General features: G+C 47.8%; 2 protein-coding genes across 2 annotated transcripts in view; one reads left to right on the forward strand and one right to left on the reverse strand.

The window, feature by feature from the left end:
- The window catches only part of DRAXIN (dorsal inhibitory axon guidance protein), a 42,765-nt gene extending 40,435 nt beyond the window's left edge, over positions 1-2,330 (reverse strand). The window contains exon 1 of the mRNA XM_069947854.1: positions 2,134-2,330. The gene's annotated coding sequence lies outside the window, so the exon portion shown is untranslated. The remainder of the gene's footprint in view (positions 1-2,133) is intronic.
- Positions 2,237-9,956, forward strand: MAD2L2 (mitotic arrest deficient 2 like 2). Its single transcript, XM_069947857.1, has 9 exons — positions 2,237-2,331; positions 4,228-4,275; positions 5,594-5,712; positions 7,131-7,202; positions 7,287-7,387; positions 7,544-7,638; positions 8,362-8,435; positions 9,013-9,105; positions 9,630-9,956. The coding sequence occupies exons 2-9, from the start codon at positions 4,236-4,238 to the stop codon at positions 9,669-9,671; spliced, it is 636 nt and encodes a 211-aa protein (XP_069803958.1). The 5' UTR covers positions 2,237-2,331; positions 4,228-4,235; the 3' UTR covers positions 9,672-9,956.
- Positions 9,957-24,489: the final 14,533 nt, after the last annotated feature.

Genomic DNA, 24,489 nt, shown 5'->3' on the forward strand with positions numbered 1-24,489 from the left:
ATCTGTTATAATACCTGATGCACTGAGGATAATACCTGATGCACTGAGTATAATTTTAGTACCTGTGATAATGCCTGATACACCAAGTATAATTCTATCACCTGTGATAATACCTAATGCACCAAGTATAATTATATCACCTGTTATAATACCTGATGAGTATAATTCTATCACCTGTGATAGTACCTGATGCACCAAGTATAATTATATCACCTGTTATAATACCTGATGAGTATAATTCTATCACCTGTGATAATACCTAATGCACCAAGTATAATTATATCACCTGTTATAATACCTGATGAGTATAATTCTATCACCTGTGATAGTACCTGATGCACCAAGTATAATTATATCACCTGTTATAATACCTGATGAGTATAATTATATCACCTGTGATAGTACCTGATGCACCAAGTATAATTATATCACCTGTTATAATACCTGATGAGTATAATTATATCACCTGTGATAGTACCTGATGCACCAAGTATAATTATATCACCTGTTATAATACCTGATGAGTATAATTATGTCACCTGTGATAGTACCTGATGCACCAAGTATAATTATATCACCTGTTATAATCCCTGATGAGTATAATTATATCACCTGTGATAGTACCTGATGCACCAAGTATAATTATATCACCTGTTATAATACCTGATGAGTATAATTATGTCACCTGTGATAGTACCTGATGCACCAAGTATAATTATATCACCTGTTATAATACCTGATGAGTCTAATTATATCACCTGTGATAGTACCTGATGCACCAAGTATAATTATATCACCTGTTATAATACCTGATGAGTATAATTATATCACCTGTTATAATACCTGATGAGTATAATTATATCACCTGTGATAGTACCTGATGCACACCCAGGGAGGAGCAGCACTGAGTCTCTTCTCCTACACTGCGCCACACATACATCAGTGGCCGTGTCTGGTACTTCATGTGAGTCTCATTCTGGCACATGTTACAGACCCCGGAGCTTTATACAGTAATCTTTTATGGTCATTACAGGGGACAGTCCAAGACTACAGCGTATCACCTATCCACGGGATCATTTCTAGGACCTCGTGATTATAAGAACAGGGGTCCTGTGTCCCCCGCTGTGAAAGGTGCAGTGCACTGACGCTTTATGGCACAGGTGTCACACTGGTAGACCTCCAGCTGCTGCAAAACTACAGTTTCCATCATTCCTGGACAGCCCAAGCTTCGCTGTAATATAAAGCATTCCTTTAAAGGGGTTGTTCGCCAATAATTTTTTTCTGGTGGCTCCCAGCTGACTATATTATAAAGCGGTGATGGCCGCCTAAAGGGTTAACAATCACCGCAATCATTTCCACGTAAGTCTATCTTTGCCGGACAGTAATGACTGACTAGAAGACGAGCCGGGCATCTGTCTGCCTGCGGTTACCATAGCAACATGGCTGTTACCTTGTTAAGTGGGCGTGGCCTGGCCGCCACAGGCGCCTCACCGCTAATTTTAGCGATATTTTGTAGAAGTCGTCTCCCGGGTGAGAAAAATAAGGGTGCGGGTGTATCGCCCTTAGATACACTGGGGTACGGTACTATGACTGTATCACACATGATAGGCTTAGATACACTAGAGTGTTATAGTTCACTGAGATGGTATCACACACCAGTATATTGCAGTTTCCTCATGAACGGCTTAGATACACCGCTTAGATACACCAGTATTTTATGGTTCCCCGAGACTGCAGAACACATAGGAGTCTTAGATACAGCGGACAAGATGGGCTTAGATACACATATAGTTCTCTCAGACTGTATCATAAAACAGAGGCTTAGATACACTGTTATATTGTGGTTCCTTTAGACTGAATTACACATGATTGGATTAGATACACTGGTATATTATGGTTTACTTAGACTATATCAAACATGACAGGCTTAGATACACAAGGATTTTATAGTTTCTTAAAACTGCATCACATAGGCGAGACTTAGCTACACCAGTATATTGTGGTTCCATGTGTATCGCATGCTGGGGCTTAGATACACGGCTACAGTGCATTCTTTAGCTCCACCCAACAACATTCAATAATAGTTTACACATTCACACTGTATAGAAGGACTACAGATTCCAGCACACGTACTGTACATAGAATTCTCGCACCCGGGGGCGCTAGGACCGCGTGAACAGAGGTTTCCATAGTAGAGGAAGGCGGGGTTAGGATCGGACAGGGGGCGGTGCCGCCAACCCGACGTCATCACTATGCGCCAGGTTCCGTGCGGTTCAGCGGCAGGAGAAGGAGGTCGCGGCCGGTGCGGAGCGGAGTAGCCGGGATTTACCGGTGCGTATAACCGGGCGCTTTGTCACCAATATCTTGATATAGTTTATCGCTGTTTTACGCACAATTCTCTACGTCATTCCGCTATGTTGATACATTGATTGCCCGTTGTTCCCACACAGCTGTCGGGGCATGCTGGGAGTTGTAGTTTTGCAACTGCCGTAAAGTGACAGATTTGGCCTGAGATATTGTATATGCATTGCTGACATAATGCTGCTGCTTGTTGTCAGTGAATGGAAACCTCCATTGTATACATGTCAGGGCTGAGAACTGCTCACCTGGCTGTTACTATGGAGACCGCCGGCTGGGAATAGGACTCCCCCTTTCAAGCTTCTCTTCTGAGCTTAGATTCTGGTGCAGTGTTTTACCCATAGTAAGATAGCATCACATTACGGGGGCCATGACCTCACTACGGAGGCCGGAGCGGGGCCACGACGTGACTATGGAGGCCGGAGCGGGGCCACGACGTGACTATGGAGGCCGGAGCGGGGCCACGACGTGACTATGGAGGCCGGAGCGGGGCCACGACGTGACTATGGAGGCCGGAGCGGGGCCACGACGTGACTACGGAGGCCGGAGCGGGGCCACGACGTGACTACGGAGGCCGGAGCGGGGCCACGGCGTGACTACGGAGGCCGGAGCGGGGCCACGGCGTGACTACGGAGGCCGGAGCGGGGCCACGGCGTGACTACGGAGGCCGGAGCGGGGCCACGGCGTGACTACGGAGGCCGGAGCGGGGCCACGGCGTGACTACGGAGGCCGGAGCGGGGCCACGGCGTGACTACGGAGGCCGGAGCGGGGCCACGGCGTGACTACGGAGGCCGGAGCGGGGCCACGACGTGACTACGGAGGCCGGAGCGGGGCCACGACGTGACTACTGAGGCCGGAGCGGGGCCACGGCGTGACTATGGAGGCCGGAGCGGGGCCACGACGTGACTATGGAGGCCGGAGCGGGGCCATGACGTCACTATGGAGGTCGGAGCGGGGCAGCCGATCACTGCCTGGGGCCATGACCTCACTATGGAGGCCTTAATGGAGCCACGACCTCACTATGGAGGCCGGAGCGGGGCCACAGCCTCACTATGGAGGCCGGAACTGGGCAGCCAATCACTACATGGGGCCACGCATCACTATGGAGGCCGAAGCGGGGCAGCCAATCACTGCCTGGGGCCACGACCTCACTATGGAGACCGGAGCGGGGCCACAGCCTCACTATGGAGACCGGAACGGGGCAGCCAATCACTGCCTGGGGCCATGACGTCACTATGGAGGCCGGAGCGGGGCAGCCAATCACTGCCTGGGGCCACGACCTCACTATGGAGACCGGAGCGGGGCCACGACCTCACTATGGAGACCGGAGCGGGGCCACGACCTCACTATGGAGACCGGAGCGGGGCCACAGCCTCACTATGGAGGCCGGAACGGGGCAGCCAATCACTGCCTGGGGCCATGACGTCACTATGGAGGCCGGAGCGGGGCAGCCAATCACTGCCTGGGGCCACGACCTCACTATGGAGACCGGAGCGGGGCCACGACCTCACTATGGAGACCGGAGCGGGGCCACAGCCTCACTATGGAGGCCGGAACGGGGCAGCCAATCACTGCCTGGGGCCATGACGTCACTATGGAGGCCGGAGCGGGGCAGCCAATCACTGCCTGGGGCCACGACCTCACTATGGAGGCCGGAGCGGGGCCACGACCTCACTATGGAGGCCGGAGCGGGGCCACGACCTCACTATGGAGGCCGGAGCGGGGCCACAACGTCAGTATAGAGGACGTCTTGTTAGCCGGAGCGGGGCCATGATGCATGTACAGCTTTTAGATGTAAACTGTGGGGTTTATCATTCACTGACAGCAATTTTACAGAAGTGTTACATAAAGTTTTTTTTCCCCCCATAGATGGAAGCATGACCACCATCACTCGGCAGGACCTGAACTTCGGGCAGGGTAGGTGCAGTATGGGGGGTACAGGGCACTGGGAGGGTGGGTGCAGTATGCAGGGTACAGGGCACTGGCCGTCTAATCAGTATGACTGGGAGGGTCACCAGCATCACTTCCTGCCATTTGCTCAGACCCTAATATTATAGCCGTCTATAGGTCTGTAATACAGAGAGGTACCGACCCCATGTGCCTCCATACAGGGTCCACACTATATCTCATCAGGGGCTTAGAACTCATTCACATCTGAGGATGCGGACACAATGGATCCCAACTGATCCCAGTGACTAAACTGGAGTATGTTGGGATTCTATCTGGTGTCCGCTCATTTTAAAGGGTTTGGGGGGACAGTAGAATGCGGCTTGTGTGGTATTTTGTCCCAATAAATAAATGGATTCTGCAACAGAGCAGAGTCTCTAGGTCAGGTGCGGTTTGCAATTAAGCTCCATTTACTTCAATGGAACTGAGTTTCAAACCCCACCCAATCTGGAGACGAGAGGGAAAAAAGTGGCCATGTTTTTGTAGCGCTGGATAACCCCTTTAAATACCCCAGTGTATTCCAAATCCAGTAGGATATATAATAGGCTTAGATACCCCAGTGTATTCCACATACATCATTATGTTATTGGCTTAGATACCCCAGTGTATTCCACATACATTATTATGTTATTGGCTTAGATACCCCAGTGTATTCCACATACATTATTATGTTATTGGCTTAGATACACCAGTTTCTAATATAGTATTAGGGCCCGTTCACACTACAGATCTGAATCTCTCCTGCTATGTCTATAAAATAGCAGGGCTCCCATTCAAAGAATCTCCGCACTGAATCCTTAGTGTGAACGGGCTGTTATATTAACGCAAAAATGTATTGGTAAATCATGTCTGTCGGGGCCAGTCTGCTTAGATACACCAGCCTGTATTCTGTCAGGTAGTATCACATGGCTTAGGTCCACCAGTCTGTGATTCAGTATCCTACACCAGTTCTGTGAGTCACACCAGATTAGATACACTAGACTACCATTGTTACCTCTGATTTATATCATATCCCATCAGATGTCACATTATGGAGGTACCATCCCTCGGCGCAGTGATCCCCAACCTGTGGATCTTCAGCTGTTACAAAACTACAACCATGCCATGCTGGGAGTTGTTGTTTTTTCATCGCCAGGAGAGCTGTAGGTTTGGGATCACCAACGTAGAGACGCCATACAAAGAGTGTCTGTAATACAGAACCATTCAGACTTCTAGGAAAGCTGGGTGGCTGGTTCTACGGTTAGATGCTGCTTATAGTGGATAATACTGTGCAGACTCCTCTCCTCAGTGGTGGCGGACATACTGTGCGAGTTCCTGGAGGTGGCCGTCCATCTGATCCTGTATGTCAGAGAAGTCTATCCCATCGGGATCTTCCAGAAGAGGAAGAAGTACAACGTCCCGGTGCAGGTGAGCGGGGGATCAGTATTGTGCAGCACACGGGGGGCCGTCACCTTGACCTTATGGTGGACGTGTTCCTGCTCAGCCCCTCCTTTCACTGCAGTATATAGATCAGGCTTTTAATTAGATTGATTTCCAATGAAGCGCTGACATCTCGTGCCTCGGGGGCCATAGGATGTAATGTAATCATTGCTTTCCTGGACGAGTCACTGATCAACTGGGGGAGAAGTCGCCTTGACAGAGTGATCCGCCATATGGGGAGACAATTGTACTTGGATTTATATGTCGTAGAGACATTTCATTGTAAACAGCGCTGTCAGCTCTCTGGAGGGCAGCAGAGGATAGAGGGGGAGGGCAGCGGAGGATAGAGGGGGAGGGGGGTAGCAGGGATAGTTCTATATAGATTCATTAAGTATTTTCATGTAATAATGTGAGTAAATGCTGCCAGGCCTTATAGAGAGCCTGTGAGTCCTGCCCCTCCCTCATACACTCATAGAGAGAGCCTGTGAGTCCTGCCCCTCCACACACTCAGAGAGAGAGAGAGAGCCTGTGAGTACTACCCCTCATACACTCAGAGAGAGCCTGTAAGTTCGTCCCCCTCATACACTCATTGAGAGAGACTGAGTCCTGCCCCTCCAAACACTCAGAGAGAGCCTGTGAGTCCCCCCCCTTACACTCATAGAGAGAGCCTGTGAGTCCCCCCCCTTACACTCATAGAGAGAGCCTGTGAGTCCTGCTCCCCCCCCCATAAAGCCATAGAGAGAGAGCCTGTGAGTCCTGCTCCCCCCCCCCATAAAGCCATAGAGAGAGACTGTGAGTCCTGCTCCCCCCCATAAAGCCATAGAGAGAGACTGTGAGTCCTGCTCCCCCCCATAAAGCCATAGAGAGAGACTGTGAGTCCTGCTCCCCCCCCCCATAAAGCCATAGAGAGAGAGCCTGTGAGTCCTGCTCCCCCCCCCCCCATAAAGCCATAGAGAGAGACTGTGAGTCCTGCTCCCCCCCATAAAGCCATAGAGAGAGAGCCTGTGAGAACTGCTCCCCCCCATAAAGCCATAGAGAGAGACTGTGAAAGCTCCGATCAGTGACTCCTCACTGTATTACCTGTTGGAGTCTGTATATAGGAGGTGGAGTTCACACTTGCTCCGGTTGCTTCTCTGTTTCCCCTTATACTTTACACTGCCGTTCTGCTCCCCGATATCCCCTTTTTCTGAGCGGCTCAGATTGCAGCACGTTCCCTCCCCCATGCTTTACACTGCCGTTCTGCTCCCTGATATCCCCTTTGTCTGAGCGACTCAGATTCCAGCACGTTCCCTCCCCCATGCTTTACACTGCAGCCTGACTTGTTGCTGTACAGTCAGTGTGTGGACAGATAAGTTATTATTTCAGCCATTGCTTCTCTATGTAGTTTTCTTTCTTCCTCCCCATAGATGTCCTGTCACCCTGAGCTGAACCGCTACATCCAGGACACCCTGCACTGTGTGAAGCCCCTCATAGAGAAGGTGAGACCGCTGCTGGTTAGATGTAGCTGCTGCATAGATGGCGGTCACCTCTGTATTTTACCCCATTTATTTTCCCACTTGCAGAACGATGTGGAGAAGGTGGTGGTGGTGATCCTGGATAAAGAGCACCACCCGGTGGAGAGATTTGTATTTGAGATTGCTCAGCCACCGCTGCTGTCCATCAGGTAAGGAAGCAACCAGAAATGCTCAGGGTGATGTAGTATGGACCATAGATGGTGACGACCGCGCCTGACTGTAGTGGTCAAACATTACAGCGAGCGGTCGGCTGCCTTCTGTACTCGTCCATTGTCCTTCTGCTCACGTCTCTTACGTATTCACAGCTCGGACTCGCTACTGTCTCATGTGGAGCAGTTACTGCGGGCGTTCATCCTCAAGATTAGCGTTTGTGATGCTGTCCTGGACAACAACCCTCCAGGTAATCCCTTAACAACCACTAGGGGGCAGTCATTGCAAATCAAGATACTGATGCATACCGGTCAGTGCTTACACCACAGCACCTATACTCATGTGATCTGCAGGGCTGCTGGGAGTCAGACTCTCCCTGACCTAATATTGCTGTCCTTTCCTTAGGCTAGACTAAGGATTTATAATTTTTATAAGGCTGAATAACCCCCTGGGATCTCCAGTCCCTGTGGTGATGCAGTAGCATTGCTGCCAATCACGGTCACACTTCCTCAGCTGCTGTGCCCATGTGATCAGCAGTAATGTAAAGGTACCACCAGCAGATGTAAGTGTATATTACTAGGCAGGAAGGGGTTAAAGCAGGGGTAGGGAACCTTGGCCATCCAGCTGTTGCAAAACTACAGCTCCCATCATGCCTGGATAGTAGGAGCTTTAGCTTTGGCTGTCCAGGCATGATGAAAGTTGTAACAGCTGGAGAGCCAAGGGTTCCTACCCCAGGGTTAAAGGTTAGTTATACTGCTGTCCATTATGGAATTATGCAGAGTATATATGGAAAAGCGTGCTGCCGGGCTCTTCACTTCCCACCTTGCCACTCAATTCGACTCATTGCAGGAGACGGCCCCCATAGGTTTGTGATAGAATCCTGCATTCAGCCAGGAAGTGAATAGCACAGCCCAGCGTTTGTCATGGCTGTACTTTTGCGGGGGTCTCACACTCATCATTTGCTTTTTTGCAGGTTGCACATTCACTTTACTGGTTCACACAAGAGAAGCAGCTACAAGAAACATGGAGAAGATCCAGGTTATAAAGGTAATGCAGCCATGACATATTGTACAGGCTTGGTGTTCAGCACTGACATGATCATTGTTTTCCCCAATAAAGTGCGGGGGTACTCCGGGCAGAGGACATTATTTTTTTTTTAATACATATGCCCAGTGATGAGTTGGTTTAAAATAATAAAATGCACTTACCTCTCTGGCTACTGCCGCTCTGTTCCGCTGTTTGACCACTTGCGGGTCCTAGGGCTGTAATGCTGCAGGCGGGTCCCATGGGCATATGTAAAAAAAAAAAATGTCCCTTGTGCGGAGTACCCCTTGTCTAATGTTCCAACAATCCTGCTTGTCTGGGGTGCTGCCGGGTAAGTCCCATAATGGGGGGATGGCAGACTATGCTTGACAAATCCCATGAGTCAGGTGGAACTTCAAGCGGAACCCACTGCACAGACTCCGGCTGAAATTCCTTGCTTAATTCCGTATTGTGAACATACCCTAAGGATGATGGATGTGGCTAGCAGAGCTGATGCTTGGGTGGTCACACAGAAATGTAGTACTGCCTACTCTTATGTGTGATGTCATGGTTGTAACGTTGTGTTGTGACTCCTCTCTAGGACTTCCCGTGGATTCTGGCTGATGAACAGGACGTCCATATGCAGGAGCCGCGCCTTATACCTCTCAAAACCATGACCTCTGATATATTAAAGGTTAGTCCACAAGGCAGGGGACTTCTCCATATTATTCCCGCTCGAGGTTCCTCCCACAATAGTGATTGGTAGAGATGAGTGAATCTACAGTAGGAACAAAGCAAATTGCTTTGTTCCTATCGGGATTCTTCTCATCAGGCTGTGCGGCTTTGAAGTCTCCTCCGCTCCGTGCTGCTCCACCCAAGATGCTGGGAAAAGTTGGATCCAGTCCTGGGCTCTAGTGATGTGTGGACAACCCTGAGGTCACTGTTATGGCCAATGATTGGCTATGTCCATCACACTCATGGTCCTCCAGCATGGTCCAGGCATGATGGAAATTGTAGTTTTGCAGCAGCTGGAGGGCCGAGAGTTTGATACCTGCACCATAGACTGTGCAGGACACAATTTTACACCAGCGCTGTAGCCCCTTCATTTTCAGGATCTTGGTGCTGTGCTATGCTAGTGCTATGCCTTCAGTTAGTAGGCGTGATATCCCTTTAAGTTAATTTACCATCCATAACCATGACTTCCTGTTTGTTCTATAGATGCAGCTATATGTAGAGGAGAGAGCCCACAAGAGCACCTGACACTCAGGAGGAGAGACCAGATCTATCTATAAGCCTGTGGATTCATCATGTGATCAGGAGGCGGTGTCTGAAGCTCCGCCCTCTTTATGGGTGGTCTCTGGAAGGTCTGCTAGTAGTATAGTTTTCCATCCACTTTAAGGTGACCGCCATCATGGACTCTGTGCTTATGTCCTGGTTTAACGCCGCAGGACCGATGACTATTTATTGTACATAGATTACTTGTCGTCACTTTATATTATGTTGTCTCTTTTTGTAAACATTCTGATTAAATCCTCAATATTAAAACGTGATTGTAAGAAGGAAAAAAGACGACCAGGTCCCGGCTTGTCGCCTGAGCTAGAGCAAAACTGCGAGGTGAAACCACTTAATAGGATCTTATCACAGTTATTGCCTCCTGAAGTGAGGATGAGCGGATCATAGATATGCAGGGAATGCCATACACTGCGGGGGCCGTACACTGCCGCCTGTGCTCTGCGGGGGCCGTACACTGCCGCCTGTGCTCTGCGGGGGCCGTACACTGCCGCCTGTGCTCTGCGGGGGCCGTACACTGCCGCCTGTGCTCTAACACAACATATCTAACCAGAACAAAATGAAACCATAACATAAACCACCGGTCCATCCCCACGCTCATTCCATATACCTATATACAATATATATATACACACACACAATTTAAACAATTTTAGCTAAACATATTAATAAACTATATACTGTACACTACTATGTACAAACCTATATACACAATACACCACTATATACTATACACCTATATAAATAACTAAATGTGAACTCCCTGGCCGTGTACTGATCCTGAGTTAGCTCCTGTATTATACTCCAGAGCTGAACTTCCTTTTCTGCTGGTGGGGTCACTGTGTACATACATTACGTTAAAGAGGATGTACCGGTTGGTACCGGTTTAACCTGAACCCACGGATCGATTGGCGCCGGCACGGGGAAGCCGGTGCCGCGGTCCGTTCCCGTGCACGGCGCCGTTCGATCCAGCGGTACCGGCCGGTGCTGAAGCACAGGAGGCGGGCCGGCCCGCCCCCAGTGGGAGGGAATTCCCTCCCGTGTATGACACGGCTCCATTCATTCTAAGCGAGCCGCGTCATACAGGGGAGGATATTCCCTCCCACTGGGGGCGGGCCGACCTCCAGTGCTTCAGCACCGGCCGGTACCGCTGGATCGAACGGCGCTGTGCTCGGGAACTGGGCGGGGGTCCCCGTGCCGGTGCCAATCGATCCGTGGGTTAAGGTTAAAGAGGATATACCTGGTGGTACATCCTCTTTAAATAATAAAGAAGATTCTTAGCGGCACTCACCATATACCCACCTTTATTGTTTAAAACGCACAACAGGACACATGAGGAGCGCTCCTTCACCGGCCTACATCTGTTTCATGCCCTCTGGCGCTTTGTCAAGGATGCCGAAGGGCATGAAACTGCTGTAGGCCGGTGAAGGAGCGCTCCTCATGTGTCCTGTTGTGCGTTTTAAACAATAAAGGTGGGTATATGGTGAGTGCCGCTAAGAATCTTTATTATTTATATGATGGACTGATATGACAAGCTGAGCACCACCTACACCGCTATATCTGTGGAAGGGAATTAACTCTTGGTCTGCGGAGTCCTGTAGTGCCAGTGTCTTTCCCTACTAAGAGACATACATTACGTTACTTATCCTGTAATGATCCTGAGTTACATCCTGTATTATACTCCAGAGCTGCACTCACTATTCTGCTGGTGCGGTCACTGTGTACATACATTACTGATCCTGAGTTACATGTTACATCCTATGTTCACACTACGTAAAATAACGGCCGTTGTCCGCGCCGCAAAACTACCCTATAATGACTGCAATGCAATGTAACTTCGGCCGTTGAATTCACACTACGTATCAGATAACGGACGTTGTTTATACGGCCCCGTGAAAAATGAACAAGTCAATTTTTTACGGCCGGTAATACTGCAACAACGGCCGTGGATTTCAATGCAGCCGTGAATGTAAAACTTATATCTGCTGAATTAAACTTGATTTTGATGTAAAAAAATTTCTAAGTGGTTTCTCGGGCTGGGCGCAGTATTTAAAGTAAATGACCTGTTTCATCCCGTTTATAAACATGCTAGGAATCAAAATTAAACAACGGCCGTAGTTTCACGATCATAATTGTACGGCCATAGTTTTGGTCGCAAAAGTCTGGCCGGTGAAAACAACGACCGTTATTTTATTTAGTGTGAACATAGACTTATACTGTTTTAGCCAAAGTAGTAGTAGTTGGACACTCCCAAATAGTAAGTGTGCGCACACACCTCAAGGTAACCCAAAATGTCACATGCACACCATACACCTATTAGTTCAGTGTCCACCAAAGTATCAGTCCCTGATGGCCCACGTGTTCTGTCATACATGTAACTTCCTGAGTGACGCTCTTCAGGGTTTGCTGGTAGTTGTAGTTTCACAGTAGGTGAGATCCAGTTTCAGGTGATAGACAGCGATCAGACCAGATAGGCTAGCCTTCACTTCTCCCTATACATCAACGAGCCATAGGCACCTATAACCCTGTCCCCAGTTGTCCCCTTTGAAGCATTTTGGTAGGTATCACTACAAACTGAGAACACCTGACAAAACCCGACGTTCTGGGGATTCTCCCATCTAGTTTTTATCAGAAACTATTCATTCCATCTAAGAAAAAGAAAAAAAAAATTGTTCACGTTCAAAAGGGACTCACTGAGGGATCAGGTTGCATTCTGCCCATAGGAGTCTATAGAGAGAAAGTTGTACATCTGCATACACTGCTCAGCACTTCTCTATAATGTCCTCCATGCTGCTGCTTCTTCTGAGGGTGTAGTATAGAGATATAGGGGAGCAGTATCCCCAACATGCTAAGTTACTCACACTAGCTCAGGGACAACTGACATTGTAATACGATCTCTTCAGAATCCCCATAAGCAGCAGGTGACCTCCAGGATTTTAAAAACTTTATGATTTTCCTCAGATTCTGGACGTATTCGTCTTCATCTCCTCCATCTTTGGGTGCATGGCGGTATCCATGTTTTCCTGGTGGCTCTATGGTGCCATCCAACTTTTCCAGAGGTCAAATGCTGAGGGTTCAGGTTTGGACAGTTTCCTCAAGTCCGCTCCACACTACATATTATCAACATAGCTGCTGTCTTCCAAAAACAGCAGCACCCTGTGGTGTGGTATTACAACTTTGCTCCCTATACTTCAATGGCACTGTGCTGCAATACCACTCATACACTGAGGAAAAGGGTGGCGCTGTTCCTGGAAGAAAAGAGCTATGTTTATTCTCATCCTGGATACCCACTTTAAGTGGTTATTTTTAACGTACACAAAAATGTAGTGAACCAAGTTTTTGGTGCGCTAAAAAGAAGAAGAAAAAAAACACTGTATATATAATCCTGCTTGTAGGTGGTACGGAAAGTAAAGTGGAATTGAGTATTCTGGTTATAGCTTAGGGGGTATACCCATCGGGTTGTTAACCTCTGAGCTTGTGAGGAGCAAACAATAACGTAAAAGGAGTCACAGGATGCATATTTAAAGGGGAACTCCAGCGAATTTTTTTTTCTTTCAAATCAACTGGTGCCAGATTTGTAATTTACTTCTATTAAAAAATCTCTTCCAGTACTTATCAGCTGCTGTATGTCCTGCAGGAAGTGGTGTATTCTCTCCAGTCTGACACAGTGCTCTCTGCTGCCACCTCTGTCCATGTCAGGAACTGTCCAGAGCAGCAGGAAATCCCTATAGAAAACCTCCCATGCTCTCCAGACTGGAAGGAATATACCATTTCCTGCAGGACATACAGTAGCTGATAAGTACTGGACGACTGGAGATTTTTTTTTTTTTAATAGAAGTAAATTACAAATGTCTGGCCCTGGGACCAGTTGACTTGAAAGAACTTTTTTTCCTGCTGGAGTTGCCCTTTAAGGTAAGATACAGCCATTTGTTTACTTCTGAATGACAGATGGGGACAATTTCCACAAATAATCCAGATTTTGTAGAAAAGTGAAATCTACAAGGTTAGTGTTGGGTGAACCCTGATGTTTGCTTGGTCGGTATGGGGGTTCCTAAGTTTCTTACTGCTCATTCACAAGGTAGGGGTTATTGGTAGTCACCATCCCAAGGTTACATGTCTCCAATGTCACAGTCTACACTGTTGGCTCCTAGTGGATATTATACTATAACCCCTCCTACACAGTAGGAGAGAGACAGTTGGCTGAATTCCCAGCTAGAGTGTACACAGAAACATGGAGTCTATTACATAACATGCACCAGAAAGGAAGTTGGGCTCATGAACACAATAGAGCAAACAGAAAGGTAGTAAAATAACTTTATTTACTGATATATGTTGATTTTTTAGACAGCTAAAATAAGTTTATTCATCAGAAAACCAGTTCAGGGATGGAGAACTTTTGTCCCTCCAGCTGTTGCTAAACTACAATTCCCATCATGCCTGCCAGGTCTAATGGGGAGTGTAGTTGTGCAACAGCTGGGGTGTCGAAGGTTCCCCATCCCTTCAGTTTGAAGTCCACACAGATGGGAAAACCTTCTCAGACCCGCTGATCTTTCTGAGCTTGCACATACACCAGCGCCTTAGAATCCAGTAAATCACTTTTTGTCTTTCTCTCGAGAACCTCAAACTGATTGATGGTAAACCCCTCCCTAACAAGAACGTCTCGTACAAAGTTCTCATCACGCGTGAACACATGACACCTCTCCTCCCCGATCATGTAATACGATCCCTTCACAATCCCCATGAGCAGCAGGCGACCTCCGGGTTTTAAAAACTTTTTGATCTTCCTCAGATTCTGGACGTATTCGTCTTCATCTTTGCTGATGCACTAAGGCTGCCTGGAAAACATGAACATGGCCTGTGGCTGTATTCATGTTTTAAGGCAGGCTTAGGGCCCTATTACATAGAACAATAATTGGCTGATTCAACCGATTATCTCTCCGCATAACAGACAGAACGATCAGCTGAAGAAACGATCGGCTAATCATTTCTTTAGGTCCAGACCAAAAATCATCAGACCAATGGCTGATGACTGTAGTATAAAAAAATAAAGTACTTACCTTGCCATATTCCCCGGTGTCCTCAGGCCTTTCCAGGTCTCTGCACCTCTGCCTTCTGTTCCGGTCTCTGCACTGAAAGGCCGCTCAGCCAATCACTGGCCTAGACAGGACCATGGCCAGTGATTGGCTGAGTGGCTTGTCAGTGCAGAGACCGGGAAAGGCCTGTGGACACCAGGGAACGTGGTAAGGTAAGTAAATACTTTATTATTTTACAATAAAGGCAAGAACTGCATGGACATGGCTAATGATGTCCGTGCAGCCCTTGCTGCCTGATAGTCAGCCTGTGGAATTGCTCAGTAAACGTGCGCCAATCTAGCAAATCAGGACCCTTAGGGCTGCATCCAACTTCTTTAGCCACCGGTAACAAAATGACAAGAGTTTGTAATAATAGATTATCATTAGTCAAAATTTGGGTAAAATAGAAGCATTTCAGGAAAATCAGGAAAAAACCATCAAAAACAATGTGTGAACACAGCTCAGTATGGGGTGTATAACCACAGTATAACCTGATCCCATAGTGGTAACAGAAGCAGCATACAGATAAAGCTGGAAGGGGAGGGGTCTGCGAGCTGCCAGGAGGGATCTGGTAGATGATGATGATGCCACAGGAAGTCAGCTCACCGAAGACAGACCATTTCTGACACATTAAACACTGCGATTTTCTGTGGGTCAGGCTAGTGATCACAAGATTTAGTTACAGTAATGGAACACATGGAGGCAGCAGAGCTGGGATGAAACAGATGGCACTGTAGGACTAGTGATGGTGAGTGTGTAGGATATGGGCAAAAAAAAAAAAAAAAAAATTGGAGTGTTTCTTTAATATCAGTTACATTGTCCTTATCTCGTAACATGAAAAATCTTGGACTGAAGCAGAAATGACCCTGAAAATTATATCTGCTACCCTCCAAGAACATACGATGTTCACGCACAAGTGAGGCACATATGATGCACATTAATTCACAATGTAATGAAGCCCTATTCCCAGTTACCAGTAATAATTTCAGTTTTGATGTATATGTGCAGACGTGTGAAGAAACCGCACAATTACATCATGCCCATTTCCTAGTGTGGCTAAAGGATGGGGATCTCAGCTACAGAGTAAAACCACACAGCAGGTTTATGGCGTCCTATCTCAGAGTAGCATACACTAGTGACAGAGAAGCTGAGCAGAATGATGTATCACTTACATTGTCTCTGCAGCTGATCCAGAGATATCCTCCTGAATAACATAGACAATAAGTAGTCCTTTCCATTATGGGCATGTGCTGAGTAGTCCTGGATAGTCATGAGAAGCAGCAAACTCCGCCCACCAGCTGCTGATTGACAGTTATCTATCCATGCTATGTATAGGCAGCCAACTGTCAATCAGCAGCTGGAGGGGAGGGGGAGGGGTGAGGCAAGAATCATACTCTCCTACATATTAGAATGGCTGAACAGAATGATGTCAGTAATACACCGATCAGTTCAGCATTTCTGTCAATTTTTTATGTTGCCCTCATTTAGGACGGCATAAACCTAGTGACAGATTCCCTTTAAATGGCTAATATCGTGTGTCTGATCAACTCACCCACAACATGACTGTGGGGGGCCGAATACTTACTATGGTTTACTAGGCCTCTGTGCCTGCTATAGTAAATCTGCTAATAGGCTGTGCCTCAGACAGGCTCTACTAGCACAGCATAGACTGAACTGGCCCATGGTTCCTTCCTACTGAGTAACATTATAATAGTATAATATAATAGTATAACAGAGGAGATACTGAACCTTCCTCCTTCCAGCTCCTCTATGATGCTTGCGATGTGTGACCAGTCACAGGCTCCGATTCGGTCATACAGCCATTTCTCCAGTTCCGTCGCACATCTCTCACTGAACCCTAGGATAATGATTTCCTTAAAAAAATCACAAGCTGGATAAAGATAGTGGAAAAAGGAGGTCATGCTGGCATCAATGAGAGTGGTCCCGTGAATACGACCTGCAAGTAAAGACTCATGTTACTAGGAAATTATACTTTGCAGAGGCAAACACAGTCCCTGCGGCTCTACATTTAGTACAGTTCACGATATGACCCATACGCAAAAAATACTGTGGTGACCATCACGTGTTTCTCTCTGAGCCAGACCATCAATCAGGAAGGAACAACCAAGTCTGGAGGGGGGTCTGCAGTCAAGGAAACCACCTTACAACAAACACCCAGGCCAGGCATCCAGGTATCTACAGACGGCTGTTTTGGGGTATTTGCCCCTCGTCAGTGTGGAGCAGGATTCTGGCTATCGGGGGCAATGTTCCTAGATTCACTGACATTAAGAAACAGGTGATGGTGGCCCCGCGATTGACCATCCTTCCTTCTAATCTATATAACACAGAGACATTCCAGAGTAGATGCCTCCATCATGTGGCTTCCAGTGGGATTTATGTTCATACAGATTTCAGAAGAAGCTTAAAATATCTGAAAGGAGAAGGATCTATAATGTGCATGAGTCAGGTAGCTACAATTCCCATCATGGCTGGACAGCCGAAGCTTTAGCTTCGGCTGTTCAGCCATGATGGGAATTGTAGTTTTGCAACAGCTGGAGGGCTGAAGTTTCCCTATCCCTGCTGTATAGCCTTGAATAGGGTTGCTGCCTCCTTCTGCCCAGGGACCTGGCTTGGATATACGTGGACTCTCTAAGAAGCCTTTCCTGAGTAGGGATACAAAGTCCGTGGAATGCCGGGCGCACACTCATCTCATAGATGGAGGCCGCTAGTCACGGAGACAGACGCAGGTATTAGAAGATATAAGAAAGCAGACAAGACATTTCTCCTCCTATTCTCCTCTCCCTCCGGTCCAGATATGACCAGGCTTACACCAACTTTGTCCAAATGCCAAAGTAATCAATCGTGCCAATGTTCCTGCATTTTCTATGACCTAATATAATGAAGATACAATGAAGCCCCTCTAATAGCTGACGTTTGGGTTTATACTGGAAACCACAATGCGGCGTCTCTTTGTCTTCCGTCAAATTCGTGGTAACTTTCATCTTCTTGTGAAATCTAACAGAATCAAGTTCTGAGCTCGACGCAGATGGAAGTACAGGCTGAAAAGACAGCGACTATGGGTCTACTAGCAGAAGATTACTAGTCCTATGAATGACATTGTCCTCTTCTCATACGGTAAAATGAAGAAGCAGAATAATCTGACACCTACTAAGAATATACAAGTATAGAAGTATCATCCAAATGGAAACTGATAGTGATCAATAGTGACTGAGGCAATTAAAAGGCTTAATGATGCTGCACCTGTTGTTTGTCTGATCGACACCCCCGCAACATGAATTTGGGGATGAATGTTATTATGGGTCATTAAAGCCTTTGCTAGGCCTCTATGCCAGCCATAGTAAATCTGCTATGTTGGTAAGCCCCCCTGGTGTGAAGGTACGGCCGGTCACTTGCCAGATGGTGAGGTGTGACGCCAGTTCTATGGTGGTTGGCCGAGATATATCCGGGCTCAATGATGTTCTGTCGTGACGCCAGTGCCGATTGGGCACACAGGTATGATGGCACACCTGCTTTTATTTTAAGGGGCCGGTTATACCTGGTTCCCCTGTGGTCAGTGACCTGCCAGGCTGTTGCAGGGTCCCTTGGGTACTTATCACGGTGGTCCGGAGTGGAATGATGACCCTCCCAAACTATTGGCACTGCCACCCACAGAAAGGGGAGATGACCCAAGGAGTGTTTGTGTGCTGTGTTGGTGCGGGGTGAGAAATCAAAGAGTCTCTTGATTATAAATAAGGTCTGCTTTACTTAGAAAACACTTGTGTGCAGCAAATCATACAGCTTTGCCTTGAAACAATACTTCACACTTAATAAGACAATTGAAAGTTAGGATCCAGATCTGTGGTGAGCAGAGAAGGAGTATTACAGTCATGTGGACTGAGTTGCAGGCTGAGAGTAAAGAATCAGAGGAGTAGAAAGGAGGATGTTGGGAGAGTCCCAACCCAATTAGTACTGTGCTCTGCGGGGATGTTGGAGGTAGAGGTAGAAGAATACTTGAGAAGAAAGAGAGAATACTTGTGCCTGTGTTTTGACCTTTGGGTCATCTATTGCCCTACCAGTGTCGAGGGACCCGTCCTAGTGGGTGACACAAGCCCCAGACCTTGTTACCTGGGATGAGCGGAATGCTGAGGGTTCCCTGCTGACACCCACACTGCGAGCTCATACGCTTCAAGCAACTTTGGTCTATCCGGATCAGTTCCTAGCCTTGCTTTGTGGATACTGTCCTGCACTGTGTCTCTTCTTGTCCATGGCGTGGGTTTAGATGATCTCTGACTTGTCCTTTCTAGGGAAGGGTTTAACACTGCATAGTGTCGAGTGGAGTTAACTTAAGGACTTATGACACTTAAGGAGAAAAGGTTAACTGCATCTTGTCTCTACAGAGTCCAGTGACAAAAGACCTCTACACTTCCTCTACCCATGTGATACCATCTATCTACAGCCCTCGTAAGGTGTGCTGTGAATGGGTGAAGAGTGCATATAGAAGAAGTAAAGAGAGAAATGATAGGACAGAAGAAGAGAACATGCTCATTGGTCTACAGATCCATGTGACATACCAACAAACAATATCCCTTACAGTTCTACAGTTGTGCATATACTTACAATAGCGACATCTTGTGGCGAAACTTTAACACTACTTCATCACCACTGACACACAAAAAGTACAGGCTTTTGCGAAGGGTGTAACTACGAGGAACACCCGTGGTGGGACACCACACTACTAGACTCTGCCTCAGACAGGCTCCACTAGCACAGCACAGATTGAACTGATCCATTCAGTCTAATAATTGCTTATAAAAGTCTCCTAGGTGGATGAATATAAAAAAAATTCAGCCCAATGAACCTGCTGATATGCCCAGATGCTGAAGCAGAAGCGTCAAACTGGTGGCTGTTGCAAAAAAAGAATTCCCATCATACCTGGACAGCTAAAGTTTCGTCTGTCCAGCCATGAAGGGAATTGTAGTTTTCCAATAGCTGAAGGGCAGCGAGTTTGACACCCCAACATACAGTATATCAGGGTTACCAAAGATCAATTGCCACAAGGAATCAATTGAAGCCACATTAGCGCCATACTCATCCCCCGAACACCAGGCCCGGGGGCGTCTTTGCACTTCTTCCATGTTATTTCAGAAGAAATATTTAGAATCAATTTAAATAGGGGAATGTGAAGATTAGTTTAAGACAACCTTTTAGCAAACTTACTAACGCTCACATGTTGTTTTCCCCAAGCCACTGTTTTCCCCAAGCTAATACCAGATTCTCCTAGTTACTCCCGTACACCCGTACATACTGAGGTCAGGTATAAATAAGTATCTCAGTATGTGCAGTCAGGCCTGTCATTAATAAACTATACGGAGAATGTTTATTTCTAGACTTTTCTCCTGTCCCCATGGCAGCTGAGGTTATAGCTTCTTTTCTCTGCCCATGGGAGGGTCAGCTTGCCTGTCTGTTTCTAACCCTGTCCAATCTGGAATGTAAAATGAACAAGGCTCATAGTGTAAGTGTTCCCTCTTGGACTACAGGGTTAGAGTCAAAAGTCTCAGGATCCCCATTTTAGTAGAAACAAAATGGAACAGGACATAGGTGGACAGCCCAGCAAGTAATGGGTGAGGGGGCCTATGTTTGAGGCTATGTCTGGAACATGGACACCATCTTAAGAGTCACCACACTGGGTAACTTTTTGCAATAGGAAGGTGGTCATGTAGCATATCACAAAAGACCAGAAATGTTGTTTAAAAGATAGCAACATAGAAAGCTGCAATAACAACAGTGAATCTGCCCTGTGATGCAGATATTTGACGTGCTGTCCATGGTGCTAAACACAGAGATGGAGGAGCTGCATCCAAACATTATGAACCTGAATAAGAAATTACTGTATCGATAACTTTTAAACTCTGTAACCATAGACATTCTCAAATATATTGAGGCCTGCACAGTTTCTTTGGTTGTGATGTCAAGAACTTGTGTCCTTCAATTTCCAAACAAAGTACTTGAGGCTGAGCTCAGGGGCTCTCGTAGGGTGGGTTCATACTGAGGAATTCTCGCGGATAATGTCCGCGGAATTCCGCTGTCTGTCCGCACGCACGGCCGCGCGCCCTTCCGCTGGCTCCATAGACACCATTCCATGGGCCGGCGTATTCCGCTATAGGCCGAAAGAATTGACATGTCGCTTCTTTCGGCGGATAGCGGAATACCAGGCCCAAAACATATCATAGGATGAGGTGTACAGGCCTGGTTATAGCATATTGTATAGTGGGAGTGGGGTCCCCATACTGGTTATGACATGCAGTATACTGGGAGTGGGTTCCCTGTACTAGTGATAACATGCTGTATACAGGGAATGGAGGGGGGGGGGGTCTTTTTTGATTATAGCACACCATATACTACAGGTGGGATCCTTGCACTGGTTATAGAACACTATATACTCAATACATCTTCTCCCACTATATGAGCAAAATGATTTCTTTAGATGGTGCCGGATTTATGGATGACTTCTCTTCTCCATAAGACTTCTGCAGACTCCATAAGACTACTTCATTCCTATATGAGGCAAATGTATTAGGCTGGGTCCACACTGCGTTTTTGCAGTCTGTTTTTTCATCTGAAAACGAATGAAAAAAAACTAATGCATTTGTGTGTATCTCTTTTGATCCATTTTCCATAGACTTCCATTATATAAAAAGATTAAAAAAAATAGATCAAAATGCATTCTTTTCTTAGCGTACTAGAAAACGTGGTCGGCCACATATTTGTGTACACTAAAAATAAAAAATTTAAAAATTGGATGCTAGTAAAACTGGTGTAATACAAGATTTGCACACTAGATGGCAGCAGAGCAGCACATATATTTCCACCAGAGCTATAGTATGAGAGGATTCCATAGCAACCAGTCATCAAATATGGAGGAGCTGCGGTGGAATGTGTTTATACCGTGCTCCTACAGCATTACACTCTAATATGTGCACCAACCACCTGGACAATGTGCGCCATATTGTTTTTAATGAGAATAAACAACTTTCATGGTTTATATACATGAGAATGACATTTTCCTTATTATGTGGAAAACGCATTGGACGTCTGACTTGGTGGTCCGACTACTGGGACACAACTGCCAGCAAACCATTGCGGTCAATTCCATTAGCTGCGGTGCTGTTCTATCGGTTCCATTTGGTCTGTGAAATCCATTTACCATGTCCCCCACAGCCTGGCCCAGAGACCCCATATAACACAGATCTGTAACCCTGCCGCATGGACGAGCTCTCTATAGGGTCATTCTGTGTATAATGATGGGGCACTAGTGATATTATTGTAACCATTATTATTATTGGTTACAGGGACTGACACTATATCATTATATCTGGCTATGGGGGACATTATGACTGGCACATGCCGAGATGTAATACCACACACAACCTGAGAACAGGTGGGAAGAGTTCAGCTAGGTCCTTCTAACCATGGAGACCCCCTTTAATGTGTGCGGCTGAGTTTAGTTAGAGGAGTTCACATCACGGTGGGAGATATCAGTATAATCTCCTCCTCTTGCAGTTTGCTGGAGTTCCCCCTCCCGCAGGGGCGCCGCAATGATGAGGCGACCTGAGTCGTCTGCCTCAGGCGGCGCCACCAGCTATCTTCATGGGGGCGGCATTCAGGGCCGCTTTAACCAGAGGGCACATGGTGCACGTGCAGCGGGCCCACTGGTTAAAGGGGCCCCCCCCGAGCAGGCCGGCCGTTGCTATGTGCGACCAATGCGGTCGCACAGGGCTCCGGCCACCAGCCTGTCAGGGGGGACCGCCATGGATGGGTAATCTACTTACCCCTCCATGGCGCCCCCTGCAGGGCCCCCCCGTCCGCCGCTGCCCCCGTCCGCTGCTGCTGCGGCGCTTCAGCGCTGCAGCAGCAGCGACACTGACAGAGAGAGAGCCATTGGCTCCCTCCCTGTCAGTCACTCTTGTGGCCGCACTTCCTGCGGTCACAAGAGGCCGCACTCTCCCTCTAGCGGCCGACGTCACTGGAGCGTCGGCGCGAGGGTGAGGGGAGTGCAGCCTCTTGTGACCGCAGGAAGTGCGGCCACAGGAGGGAAGAGAAGAGGAACGCGTGGACCCAGGTGAGTAACAGTGTTTGTTTTTTTCAATGTTATATGGGAGGGGGAGCTATATACTACGGGGGGGGGGGGGGGGGGGGGTTTAGGGGGGGCACAGGGGGCTATATACTATGGGGGGGCACAGGGGGCTATATACTATGGGGGGGGGGCTATATACTATAGGGGAGGACAGGGGGCTATATACTATGGGGGAGCACAGGGGGCTATATACTACTGGGGAGCACAGGGGAGCTATATACTATGGGGGAGCACAGGGGGGCTATATACTATGGGGGAGCACAGGGGGCTATATACTACTGGGGAGCACAGGGGGCTATATACTATGGGGGAGCACAGGGGGCTATATACTATGGGGGAGCACAGGGGGCTATATACTATGGGGGAGCACAGGAGGCTATATACTATGGGGGAGCACAGGGGAGCTATATACTATGGGGAGCACAGGGAAGCTATATACTATGGGGGAGCACAAGGGGCTATATACTACTGGGGAGCACAGGGGTCTATATACTATGGGGGAGCACAGGGGAATATATACTATGGGGGAGCACAGGGGAGCTATATACTACGGGGGAGCACAGGGGAGCTATATACTACTGGGGAGCACAGGGGAGCTATATACTACTGGGGAGCACAGGGGAGCTATATACTACTGGGGAGCACAGGGGGCTATATACTACTGGGGAGCACAGGGGGCTATTTACTATGGGGGAGCACAGGGGGCTATATACTATGGGGGAGCACAGGGGAGCTATATACTGTGGGGGAGCACAGGGAGCTATATACTACTGGGGAGCACAGGGGGCTATATACTACTGGGGAGCACAGGGAGCTTTATACAATGGGGGAGCTTAGGGGGCTATATACTATGGGGGAGCACAGGGGAGCTATATACTATGGGGGAGCACAGGGGGCTATATACTATGGGGGAGCACAGGGGAGCTATATACTATGGGGGAGCACAGGGGACCTATATACTATGGGAGAGCACAGGGGACTATATACTACTGGGGAGCACAGGGGTCTATATACTATGGGGAGCACAGGGAATCTATATACTATGGGGGAGCACAGGGGGCTATATACTATGGGGGAGCACAGGGGGGCTATATACTATGGGGGAGCACAGGGGGCTATATACTATGGGGGAGCACAGGGGAGCTATATACTATGGGGGAGCACAGGGGAGCTATATACTACTGGGGAGCACAGGGGAGCTATATACTACTGGGGAGCACAGGGGAGCTATATACTACTGGGGAGCACAGGGGGCTATATACTACTGGGGAGCACAGGGGGCTATATACTACTGGGGAGCACAGAGGGGCTATATACTATGGGGGAGCACAGGGGAATATATACTATGGGGGAGCACTGGGGAGCTATATACTATTGGGGAGCACAGGGGACTATATACTATTGGGGAGCACAGGGGAGGTATATACTATTGGTGAGCACAGGGAGCTATATCATATTGAGGAGCACAGGGGTCTATATACTATGGGGGAGAGCACAGGGGGGCTATATATTATGGAGAGCACAGGGGGGCTATATACTATTGGGGAGAGCACAGGGGGCTATATACTATTGGGGGGAGCAC

The sequence above is a fragment of the Dendropsophus ebraccatus genome, chromosome 12 (assembly GCF_027789765.1).
Source record: "Dendropsophus ebraccatus isolate aDenEbr1 chromosome 12, aDenEbr1.pat, whole genome shotgun sequence".
In the NCBI taxonomy this organism is placed as follows: domain Eukaryota; kingdom Metazoa; phylum Chordata; class Amphibia; order Anura; family Hylidae; genus Dendropsophus; species Dendropsophus ebraccatus.

What these genes read in the sequence shown, in the direction of transcription:
- MAD2L2 (XM_069947857.1), top strand. Translation starts at nt 4,236, where the DNA reads ATGACCACCATCACTCGGCAGGACCTGAACTTCGGGCAGG. An exon ending in GGACCTGAACTTCGGGCAGG is followed by an intron (nt 4,276 to 5,593) that starts GTAGGTGCAGTA and finishes TCCTCTCCTCAG; the next exon opens with TGGTGGCGGACATACTGTGC. An exon ending in AGAAGATCCAGGTTATAAAG is followed by an intron (nt 8,436 to 9,012) that starts GTAATGCAGCCA and finishes ACTCCTCTCTAG; the next exon opens with GACTTCCCGTGGATTCTGGC.